This window comes from Stenella coeruleoalba, assembly GCF_951394435.1.
Source record: "Stenella coeruleoalba genome assembly, chromosome: 3".
Lineage (NCBI taxonomy): Eukaryota > Metazoa > Chordata > Mammalia > Artiodactyla > Delphinidae > Stenella > Stenella coeruleoalba.
In genome coordinates this window covers 26644021-26656755 of record NC_137148.1, presented here as the reverse complement: position 1 = coordinate 26656755, position 12735 = coordinate 26644021, and the positions used below count along the sequence as shown (strand labels likewise).

The following is a 12735-nucleotide window of genomic DNA, read 5'->3' as shown; positions in this document are numbered from 1 at the left end:
TTTTAAATAGGCTTTTGTTTAGGGTGGCATGGATTCTAACACAGATCCTATGTGAAAATGCATTCTGTGTTTGAAAAATAAAAGAAAGTGTTAGGTAAATGTATTCTTGGAAAACAAGGTACAGAGAACCACTGATACATATGTAGGGAAACCACATGCTGTTGTTCAGTTGCATTTAAAAAATGTGTAGTGCTGATTTTTTAATGAGTATTAGAGATTTGAGAATTGAATAATTTCAAATGATGTAGATAGAAAATTAGTGAAGCAAAATTTATTCTTTTTGTTTGAAACAGACTTACAAAGAACATTTAGAAGGGCAGAAACATAAAAAAAAAGAAGCTGCATTGAAAGCCTCACAGAATACCAGCAGCAGCAACAACTCCACTCGTGGGACTCAAAATCAGCTACGTTGTGAGCTCTGCGATGTGTCTTGTACAGGAGCAGATGCGTATGCTGCCCACATTCGTGGTGCTAAGCATCAGAAAGTAGGTGTTTTTTTCCCACACACCCTTATGTCTTACTCTGTTTTCTTCTCCCTTTTCAGTGGGGGGTTTAAAGTAAAGGTGGCTTCAAAATTTGAAAACTTTGAGTGCATTATACACCTTGCTTACATGTATATAAAGGTGACATCAAATACTCTTTGCTTAAGGAAGGAAAGACTGGAGACCTTTCTTCTTTAAATTTAACTAGATCGTTTTTTTCCACCAACTGGAAATTGAGTCATGTGATTGTTTTCTGCCTTTTGTCATGCTTACAACTAGGTTGGTAAGCATGTGGCCAAGTCATTTCCTTACCTGGTGGTAGATGGAATATGTATCCATATCTGCTTCATGGAGATTATTTTGAAAGTAATAAGTTTTTATCTAAAAATGTATAACAAAAAATACAAAAAAGAAAAATATAGTTAAGATTTTCATTTTATAGTGTCTTTTAGACAAACTTTTTTAAAAACTTTTATATTCTCTGAGTTTCCTGACAAATAAATATGCTTTTATTTTGTAGGTGGTTAAATTACACACAAAACTTGGCAAACCCATTCCTTCAACAGAACCAAACGTTGTTAGCCAAGCTACTTCTTCAACAGCCGTGTCTGCTTCAAAACCAACTGCCTCTCCTTCAAGCATTGCAGCAAGCAATTGTACTGTGAATACTTCATCAATTGCAACTTCTTCAGTGAAAGGTCTTACAACTACAGGAAACTCGTCTCTTAATAGCACAGCCAACGCTAAAGTATCAGCAGTGCCTGCAAATATGGCTGCCAAGAAAACATCTACACCCAAAATAAACTTTGTTGGCAAGTACTGAAGATTCTCTGTGTTCCTTCTAACTCTGTTAAAGTGATGTTTCTCTTCCATTCCAGGACTAACCCTTCTACTTTTGCTGTTGTATCAGTCTTCTCCTTTCCTGGGACCTTATTCAATCATATATCTGTATTTTTTTCTTGAAATTTTTTCAGTTCCCTTTTCTTCAGCCAGCAGGTATACCTGTGTCTTTCATAATCTTAAAAAAATATATGTATATATTTTCCCATTTCTCAGGCTGCTAACCTAATTCTTATTTTCTCTACTTACTATCCAGTCCTCAGTCTCTTACAGTGTTTCGACTCTGTGCTTTTCTGAAACTGCTTTCAGGAGTCACCAAAGACCTACTTGCCTGATTGATTGAGTGGCCAGTTTTCTGTTTCATGCTTTTGACCTCTCTAACATTTGACACAGTTGACTGCTATACCTTAAAGCTTAAGATATGTCTCTGTCTCTATTCCATGTCCACTCACCTCTTCCTCGGGTATCTTTATTGGTTCTCCTGCCTTCATGTTCATTAACTGGTGGTGTTCCTAAGATTCTGATTTTGGCCCTCATCTCACTTACCTAGTATTCATGAGTGGTCTCATCTATTCCACTGTGTATGCAGTGAGTTTAAACTCAGTTGGGCCAATTCAAAACCCCCACCTGAGTTCTAGAGCCATATTTTAGGTATTTACTGGTCACTATCTGTATGGTTCTGTTGATGCCTACTAGTGTCTCATTCTAACTTTTTATCTCATCACAAGAGTACCATGAAATAATCTCATAAACTGCTGCTTTTTCACATGGAGAACTTCACTGACATCATTTCTTCTTATTTATTGCCTCTTCCAGTCGTTTATCTAGTCCTTTTGTTTCTGTCACTACAGTATTTCTCCAAAAAGTGTTGTTTCCTCTTCAGAGCCACTGCCTTGGTTTTTTGGGTTTTTTTGTGGTATGCGGGCCTCTCACTGTTGTGGCCTCTCCCATTGCGGAGCACAGGCTCAGCGGCCATGGCTCACGGGCCCAGCCGCTCCGCGGCATGTGGGATCTTCCCGGACCGGGGCACAAACCCGCGTCCCCTGCATTGGCAGGCGGACTCTCAACCACTGCGCCACCAGGGAAGCCCCATAGTCTTTTTAACGCCATGTTTTTGTGCTTTTCTTGTACATACCACTGTTTCTGTTTAGACATCATTCTCTTTTTTTCTGCCTGACAGTTCATACTCATTGCTCTTCTTTCAAAGCCCAGCTCAAGTGTCACACCCTTGGTAAAGCCATTCTTAACTGGGTCAGTTTAAAGGGTTGTGGCTCCTTTCCTTTACATTCCCACAATACTGTTAATACTTATAACAGCACTTGCCACATTGTACTCTAATGACTTATATATTCCCTTAAATTGTTGGCACCTCAAAGACAGCCACACTGTCTTATTCTTATTATATTACTAGAACTTAGGACAGTGCCCCATCCCATCCCGTAAGAGCCATGGTGGGGACAGAGAGCACCACTGGATATTGGGACGTAGAGAAGGGGAAAGAAAATTCAGACATGTATTTAATTAATAAGATAAAAAAGCCAAGTGGTTTACGTGGCTTTTCAAACTTCTGACCTGCTCTGTGTCAGGCAGGAGTTTGACAATTGGTAGAAAAGATCAGAACTTTATCTGAAGTTCTTGTTGTATCAAGCCGTACATTATACAAAAAGAAAATTTAAATCACTATAATTCTTTTATGCTCTTCTAGGTGGTAATAAGCTGCAATCAACAGGAAATAAAACAGAAGACTTAAAAGGAACCGAATGTGCTAAAAGCACTCCTGTCACTGCTGTACAGATCCCGGAAGTAAAGCCAGACACAGTGTCAGAACCAGTCACACCTGCGTCCCTTGCTGCTTTGCAGAGTGATGTGCAGCCGGTGGGCCATGATTATGTGGAGGAGGTATTGATTTGAGAATACTACTGCTGTGAGATCAGATAAAGGGAAGACGTGTGTCTTTGTTACAAGCATGCTTTACATGTATAATTATATTGAATTATATTTTAGGTTTAGATTATTTAAAAAGGAATATCAAAGGCATCTTCGTTGAAGGTTTTTTTTTTAAGCTTGCCTAAGTGACATCACAATTTTTTTGTTAACTTCTCTCTTTCCCTGCTGACAGCCATCACTGTGGTGTGAAGTAACTTTCCATCTATTTGGCAGGCATTCTTTTAATATAACCCTTCTACTGTTCTTCTGAACAGAAAAAGTAATAAAAACTGTGAGCAGCAGAAATGACAAAGACAGCAAATATTTCCTTCCGAACAGTCAGTTTCATGTGTAAAATTAAGGTTGCTGATTTAACAGATACTGTTTATTTGATTTCCCAAGCTGATTAGAAAACTATTCCTGTTTTACAGACTAAGTAACTCAATAAATGGAGGATGAGGGAACGTCAGAGGGGCTTGATAAATATTTGCTGTTAGCAGAAAGACTAACATACAGTGGTGTAGCCCTACTCTTTACTTTTGCTGTATTGTAGAACAATTGTAGAGAACAAGTTCTCTGAGCTTCAGTGTCTACATCTATAAAATTTGGTTATCTCCTAGCAAAGTTACAAAGCTTAGATGAAGTAAAGTACCTAGCACAGTGCCTAGCCTACAGTAGATTTTTAGCAAGTATTTATTTGTTCCTTCATCCTTTTCCGCATCAAGAAAAATTACATATTGAGTTCTTTGTTTACAGGGTGGAAAATTGGGCTATGCAGTTTGAAAGTAGTTCATATACAATTTTAATTTAAAGTTATACCTCTTGGGAATTCCCTGGTGGTCCAGCGATGGAGGCTTCATGCTTCCACTGCTGGAGGCATGGGTTTGATCCCTGGTTGGGGAACTAAGATTCCACAATGCCGTGCATAGCACAGCCAAAAAAAAGGACATTTAAAGGTTAATAAAGTTCTTTAAAAATAAATTAACTAATTAAAGTTATAGCTCTTAAAAGAGTAAGACGTGGTTGTCTAAAAAAAAAAAAATGTACAGCCAGAACACCTTAATTGCCAGTGATGTTGGGTAAAATAATCTTAAACTTCAGAGAATTGAGTTCAGAACCAATTTTTAAAACTTGCACCGTTTGAACTTAGAATTCACTGTAGACTTTTTAATAACATTCTAGCCTACTTGTCTTCCTAACTGGTTGTGCAGTTAGAAAAAAATTGATACTGGTTTTCTATAAAGTTACATGTATAAAGTCTTGGGCTTTATAGAAATAAATGTGAATAATGCCTTTCATCATCTTTATCTCCATTTCCAAGAACAGTACCTGGCCAGTAGCAAGTATTGAGTAAATATTTATTATAGAATTTAAGGTATCTAATTGCATTTAAATCTAAATGTTTATATATAGACACAAGTATTAAAAGTTAATTACAAGAGCCAAATACATGCTAACACGTCTTGCATGCTACAGTTAAAAATTCTAACCTTTAGTTCATTTCTGTAGATTATCCTTTTTAAAAAGTATAGACATAGCCCTGTTTTCTTCTCACTTCAAATTCTAAAAGTTATTTACAACCCATGAGGGTTTATAATTGAAAACTTCAACTGTAACATTCCTGTTGTGATTCTTGAATTTTTTTTTTTTCCACATCAAGGTACGAAATGATGAAGGAAAAGTAATTCGATTCCATTGCAAATTGTGCGAGTGCAGCTTTAATGATCCCAATGCTAAGGAGATGCACTTAAAAGGGCGAAGACACAGACTTCAATATAAAGTGAGTAAAATTTCAGCTGTTTTCCCTTTTTATATGTCTTGGAACATTCTAGATTCAAAAACAAGGCCTCTAAATATAACTAAGTCTATGAACTCCCACTCCAGAACTGGCATGTAATGTCTCACATAGAGTCAGGTGTTTAGTCTTTATTGACTAGTTTGTTATACTTAGGAAAAAATGATATCATATTTCATTACTTGTAGTGGCAAAATAAAGCTATAACATTATTTGGATCAAGTAATCATGTAAAGACAATTGCATCACAGGAAGTGTTTGAAAGAAGTGTCAGGTCTCCATTCTTTTCCTTTATCTTGGCAGAATCCCCACTAAAATGAATTATGAGATGAGGAATTCTTTATTGAAAACACTTCAAGTGATAAGTTAAATCTAAATAGTGTATTCAAAGTTTTTAATTAGGTTGGACTAATGCACTAGATTCATGTTTTCTAAACACAGAAGTGAAAGTTAAAATAATAGTCTGTTAAAGGGCAATACATTTATATGAAAAGAAACTTTTTGACCCCACACTCAGGTATCTAGAATCATTTACTTACAAACAAAGGAAAATTAATATCTATCAGTCTTCTAAGGATTTCTTTTATTGGTTAGCACTAAGTTATGTACGTTTTACATACTAAATGTGTAACTTTAAACTTTAACAACTAAGAATTTTGGGAGTGGGAAGGAAAGAAGAATGTTTATGAATGTATTCTGAATTTTTCCTCTGATTCAACTTATTTTACTGCATTTACTCTTAAAATAGGAAATTTGCAAATAAAAGCCCCTACGATGAAAGAATATGTGGGATTGTATAATTTAAAGATACGTGTAGTAGGTTGTTGGAGGGGTTGCTGGTTTTTCAAATATCTTGTCTGTATTAACAGAAAAAAGTAAATCCAGATCTGCAAGTAGAAGTAAAACCCAGTATTCGAGCAAGAAAGATTCAAGAAGAGAAAATGAGGAAGCAAATGCAGAAAGAGGAGTATTGGCGAAGAAGAGAAGAAGAGGAACGCTGGAGAATGGAAATGAGGTTAGTATCTTTAATAGCACGATAAGTGGTTTAGCCTTTCTAAAAAACGTAGCTATTCAGAGTATGTGACATCCATTCAGAGCAATCCAGATTTATTTAATATACTTTTTTTAGATTTATTTATTATTTTATTTATTTATTTATTTTTGGCTTTGTCAGGTCTTAGTTGTGGCACACGGGATCTTCATTGAGGCGTGCAGGATCTTCGTTGTGGCACGCGGGATCTTCGTTGTGGCGCACAGGCTTCTCTCTAGTTGTGGCATGTGGGTTTTCTCTTCTCTAGTTGTGACACACAGGCTCCAGGGCACACGGGCTCTGTAGTTGTGGCACGCAGGTTCCAGAGCATGTGTGGGCTCTGTAGTTTGCGGCACGCAGGCTCTCTAGTTGAGGCACGCGAGCTCAGTAGTTGAGGCGCGTGAGCTCAGTAGTTGTGGTGTGCAGGCTTACTTGCCCCGCAGCATGTGGGATCTTAGTTCCCTGACCAAGGATCGAACCTGCGTACCCTGCATTGTAAGATGGATTCTTTACTACTGGACCACCAGGGATGTCCCTATTTAATATACTTTTAGTTTTCACTTCTCAGGAAGATCTTAGGTCTAGGAGAGAAATGCATTAAAACTAAGTTATTGGCTATTCTAATATTTAACTGTGTCCTTGGTATTAGGAATTAAGTTGGAAATGGTATCTTATATATATTTAAATACATAAATAGTTTAATACTATAAATAAGTGCCTCAGTTTAAAACAAGCAAAATAGAACATTTGGTTACATGATGAAAATATCCAGAATATCAGATTTAGTAGCTTCTAGACATTAATAATGTGTGGGTTTTGGGGTGTTTTTGTTTTTGTATCTCAGGAAACATCTATTATAAAAACTTCAGAGGCTCCAGGGAAGGAGAAATGAGAAACATGTTCAAGAGATATGTAAATGTTTCGTTTTACTGATGTAATTGGCATATCTTTAAATGGTAACAATTAACTGGTTTTTATTATATTCGCAGAGTTGTGCAGTCATTACCACAATCAATTTTAGAACATTTTCATGACCTGCAAGAGAAACCACAAACCCATTAGCAGTCAATCCTTATTCCCCCCCACAACTCCTCCCTCTACCCCCTAGGCAACCACTAATAAACTTTGTCTCAATAGATTCACCTATTCTGGAGATTTCATATAAATGGAATCACAAAATATGTTGTCTTTTGTGTCTGGCTACTTTCACTTAGCATAACGTTTTCAAGGTTCATGCATGTTATAGCATATATCAGCACTTCTTTTTTATAGGTGAATAATATTCCATTATGTGTATGTATCATATTTTGTTTATTCATCAGTTGATGGACATTTGTGTCATCTCCACTTTTGGGCTATCATGAATACTACTGCTATGAGGATTTGTGTACAAGTTTTAAAATATAATTAAGATAAATATAAACAAGTATAATATATGTGTATTTTATAACCTACTTTTTTCATTTACATACCAACTCTTTTAAAAAGTAAGCTAGAATTATTTTATCTTATTTTCCATGGCTACATAGTATTCTCTTGTGCAGATGTAAAATTTTCCTTATAACCAATTACATATTGTTAGATATTTAGGTTTTTTACAGTATTTCCCTATTACAATTATTACATTGACCATCCTTGAGGCTATATTATTGCATAAATCATGATTAGTTGCTAATAATAAAGTCTCAGAAACGAAAATGTTTGACTGGCAGATACCCATACGTTTTGCCTGTACTGGATAGTTTAACTGGTTCTCAAACTTTTTGGTCTCAGGACCTTTTATACTCAATAATTACAAAACTCCAAAGAGCTTTTGTGTATATGGGTTATAGCTGTCAACATTTACTGTATTAGAAATGAAAACTGAGAAGTTTAAATATTTATGAATTAATTTTTAAATGACTTTATGTTTGTTAAAATGTAGTTAAATATTGATAATTATAGTATTAGATCAACCATATTTATTAATGTGGATAAATATAATATGCTAACTATAAAATAACTATATTTCTCCCCCAGAATAATGAGAATGACATTGTTTTATATTTTTTCAAATCTCTTTAATGTCTAGCTTAAGGTAGCCTGATTTTTCTATCTACTTCTCTGCTCAACAGGTTGTGATAACACATTTTGCCTCTGGATAACTCCAGTGTACACTCATAAGAGAATGAGAATGGAGAAGGCAAATGTCTTGTTATTATTATGAAAGTAATTTTGATGTCATGGATCCCCCTGAAGGTGTCTCAGGAACCACCTAGGGTCCCTGGACCACACTTTGAGAACTGCTTCTATAACTTATTAAAATCTCTGCCAATGAGAGAGTGAAACATGAAAGACAGTTTTGTTTCAACTTTAATTGTTTGTATTGCAGGCAAATTAAATTTTTATTTCATGCTTAACCACTTACATTTCTTCTGTGGTGAATTGCCTGTTTATTTGTTTAACTTACCTGTTGTTGATTTGTACAGATACTTCTTATAGCTATTAACACATTATTAACATGTTACCTTTAAATAATCTTTGTTGTTATGTATGTATCGATTTTTATTTAGGTATCTAAATCTATTTTTCTTATTCTTTATGAAGTTTCTGCCTTTGTAATGCACTGGAAATTTTTCTCTATACCTAGATTACACAGTTACTTCCTCTTTTATTGTTATATCAAATATTTATTAAGCACTTACAGTTTGCCAGGAAGTAGAACGTAGTGTGTTAGACACCAAGTATGAATTGGTAAACAATGGATAAAGGTCCCTGCCCTTATTTAACATAAACAGCTTTAGTAATAACAAAGTATTCAGTACTGGAATGAACATGGTTTTCCAGAGCCTTCAAGCTCAAGACCTAAATAACATAGAAGTATGGTTCTTCCTGTCCTTAGTGGGATGACCTAAAAAGCACTGCTTATTCCCGACTGAAGAAATTGGTGGTTTCTACAGTGCTACTTGAGAAACATACTTCTTTCTTATGTTTTGTGTTAAACAAATTTGTCTGGTAAAAAGTTAGTTGTTACAAAACTTTGCTATAAAGACAGGACTACCTTGGGAGTTATTGGTATCCTAGTTTGAAGCTGAAAGCAAAGATAGAACTGAGAAGGAGAGAGTGACATGGTAAAAAAGAAATTAGATTCTGAAAATGTTGACTATTAAAACAGAGGCTACACACAGGCTACACACTAGCTGCCCACAGTCCAAGTTCAGTCCGTGGGTGTTTCATTTGGTACACATGGTATTTTTTGGATACCAACATGAACCAACACTTACCATGTATTACCATCTGTATTCCCTTATGGCAATAATTAATAGCTGTGCTGTGGCTCAGAGCATGTGCTTTCTTCTTTACCATAGTTCCTGTCACCCTTAACATGTCCCCAAAAGTGAAACACGGTGTGAGTTGCCATTTATCTCAGTTGTTTTTCCTCATTGTAGAGAAGTGTCTTTGTCTCTCTGCCTGTATCAGTTGAGGAAATTAAAGGTAGTCTTCAGAAGTTCTCTCTTAGAAAAATTAGGAGAGAGCACATTTCTTTGGAGACATGAAGAAAATTTCTGAATGTATGCTTTGAGTCTTTCACTCACACACATTGTTGGTCTGGTCACATTAGGTAGGCATTTAAGTTTACAGTCTCCTGTAAAGAGGGAGAGGTTAGAAGGAACTCTGAGGTTTCTGGTGCTTGTTCTTTCAACCCTGTCTTCAGGCTGTGAAATTTTGTTTTGCTTTTATCTTTGTTTACTTATTCTCTTTTCACTGGGATTCACTTCCATTTACTGCTAACGCAAATAAAGGTAATCAGATACTGTAGGAGAAAAGAGATGTAAGCTAGACTGATTTGGGCTATTTTTTAAATTGCTTTTTATATCATTATTGATTTAAATTCTTGGGTTGTATTTTTCTTATAGACTTACAGTATCATTCTCTATGTTTCAGACGTTATGAAGAGGACATGTACTGGAGAAGAATGGAGGAAGAACAGCATCATTGGGATGATCGCCGCCGAATGCCTGACGGAGGCTATCCTCATGGTCCCCCAGGCCCACTAGGCCTCCTGGGAGTCCGACCAGGCATGCCTCCTCAGCCACAGGGGCCTGCAGTGAGTGTCCACTTTGTTTACATAGGGGGTGAAAGTGTAAGACTGGCTCAGCATTGGAAGATAACAGTTTGGGGAGCTAATTTTTAGACCTAATAATATCCAAGTCCCAATATAAGTTTTTCATCTGATTTAGAATTTTCCCTCCTTTTATTACAGGTTCTCAACTTGTGTCCTTATTTATGAGGACTTCATAGAATTTCCATGCATCTTTCTTACTTTCACTATGAGTTAAGGGAGCAGAGCTTCTTTTGCCAACTCTTCTTTCACATAAGAGATTTTCTTGCCTTTGTTCTTTAGATTGTCAAGAACAACTAATTTTGAAGGCAGTTGCTTTGCTTTCAGAATTATTCTTATCTTCCCATTACCAGTGGTTTAGAGTCTTTTTTCCTTTTTCAAATTATGAAAAAAAACCTACCACTACTTCTAAATTAAGTGCAGGACAAGGGGTAAGTAAATGGTCCAAGATGAGCACACAGTGGATGTATTAGGAGAACTGTAGGCAAGAGCTGCATCTTGAGAGTTTGTGTTCTGTGGAAGCTAGATAAAAGAAGACATACTGGGCTTCCCTGGTGGCGCAGTGGTTGAGAGTCCGCCTGCCGATGCAGGGGACATGGGTTCGTGCCCCGGTCCAGGAAGATCCCACATGCCGCGGAGCGGCTGGGCCCATGAGCCACGGCCGCTGAGCCTGCGTGTCCGGAGCCTGTGCTCCGCAATGGGAGAGGCCACAACAGTGAGAGGCCCACGTACTGCAAAAAAAAAAGAAGACATACCTGGGTTATGAGGAATATTTCATATAAGTTCAGACTGCAGAAAACAAGATGTTTTTATTCTTTGTTCTGTTTTATAGAGGGCACTTAGAAGGAAACAGCAACAAATTCCTGCTCTTAAACTATTCTTTCTCATTTGTCTTTCCATAGAATAAGTATTTGTGAAACTTGTTTTATTAAAAGCAAAACATTTCAGAATCGCTGGTTGTTAAAGTTGAGTAGAAAGTATTTTTATAACCTTAGATGGTGTGTATTATAATTTTACTTGTTTTGAGGCAAAGCATGCATATATACATAGATGCATACTCATTCTTGATAGTGTAACTTTCCATAGTTTACATGTTTGTTTTTACTGAGATGGAAAGAAGGGAAAAGATGGCTTTAAATGGACATTTTGCATAATTGACTTTTTATTGAAAAGGTGTCACAAACATATGTATAGTTGAAAAATAATAATTTACTTTTGCTTGGGAAGCATTTTTTTTAATGAAGTTATCTTTTTTGTCTTCTCCAGCCCTTACGTCGTCCTGACTCATCTGATGATCGATATGTAATGACAAAACATGCAACCATTTATCCAACTGAAGAGGAATTACAGGCAGTTCAGAAAATTGTTTCTATCACTGAACGTGCTTTAAAACTTGTTTCAGACAGCTTGTCTGAGCATGAGAAGAGCAAGAGCAAAGAGGGAGATGATAAGAAAGAGGGAGGTAAAGACAGGTGTGTTTTCAGAGTTTTTTACTTTTGTTTAATTTTGGTTTCCCTTATGTGGACTTCTTATACTTGAAATAAAAGTTACAAAGACTGAAAATTCTCTGTTGTCAGTCTACATGTGTTATGCTTGTGTTAGATATTTAATGTATTCAGCTGTTTTTTGCTGAAATGAAAAATAACAGAATTTCATACAGTCTCCAACCTTGTAATTTTACTCATTTTATTTAAATTTATATAAAACTATTTCAAGTCTGTTTTCAAAGCAGCCTTTATAGTTTTCAATTGCATTTAGCTGCTCTTCAGTTTTTATTTATCTGTTGCATCTGTTTACTCTTTGTTTTAGCAGCTTATTTTTCCTTAACACATTGACCCATAAGTGAATAAGCTCAAGCTTTAGCAACATCTTTCATATCAAGTTTGCATTATGATCTATAACTTTTCATTTTCCCCTTAACCATTTGGAAATATCTTTGTATATAGTGAACATGACTTTTGTTCTAATTTGTAAAGTGAGACGCAGAAAAGTGTTAAATGGCCTTTGCGTTGCAGTTGTCCTTGTGAGAACTTATCTCTTGATTTATTAATTTATCCATATTTCTTATCTAAGTGAAGGACACTTCTAAAAATATTGAATGTTTTTATACTGTAGTTGATTGAGAATTTTAACGGTGTAAAAGTTATTTCACTTACTATTGTGTGTTGAGAGATTATCGTGGTTCTGGTTGAGAAGGGAAATGTCATAATATAACTTGATTTCACTGCAGAGCTTTAAAAGGAGTTTTGCGAGTGGGAGTATTGGCAAAAGGATTACTTCTCCGAGGAGATAGAAATGTCAACCTTGTTTTGCTGTGCTCAGAGAAACCTTCAAAGACATTATTAAGCCGTATTGCAGAAAACCTACCCAAGCAGCTTGCTGTAAGTATTGGAAATGTTCATTTTTACCCCTTGTCTGGTTCAAAAGTTTTTGGCAGGACTAACTGTGCTTCAGCTTAATCTTAAGCCTGCCTTTAAAGTTTTGGTTTGACTTTCCGAATTGAATTTTTTCCTGATTGTACAAATTGGTAGAACTGTTTTCTACTTTGTCTTTTTAGGTT

General features: G+C 36.0%; 1 protein-coding gene across 3 annotated transcripts in view; it reads left to right on the top strand.

Moving 5' to 3' along the window:
- ZFR (zinc finger RNA binding protein) overlaps positions 1–12735 on the top strand; it is a 76031-nt gene that overhangs the window by 31595 nt on the left and 31701 nt on the right. For all 3 annotated transcript variants that reach the window (XR_013827443.1, XM_079915664.1, XM_079915663.1), the window contains 8 exons: positions 294–485; positions 1003–1294; positions 3028–3221; positions 4909–5028; positions 5913–6058; positions 9998–10160; positions 11442–11647; positions 12406–12556. Coding sequence is in view for 2 of the 3 variants with exons in the window: in XM_079915664.1 (XP_079771790.1) it covers positions 294–485; positions 1003–1294; positions 3028–3221; positions 4909–5028; positions 5913–6058; positions 9998–10160; positions 11442–11647; positions 12406–12556 (1464 nt within the window). In the remaining variant the exon portion in view is untranslated. The remainder of the gene's footprint in view (positions 1–293; positions 486–1002; positions 1295–3027; positions 3222–4908; positions 5029–5912; positions 6059–9997; positions 10161–11441; positions 11648–12405; positions 12557–12735) is intronic.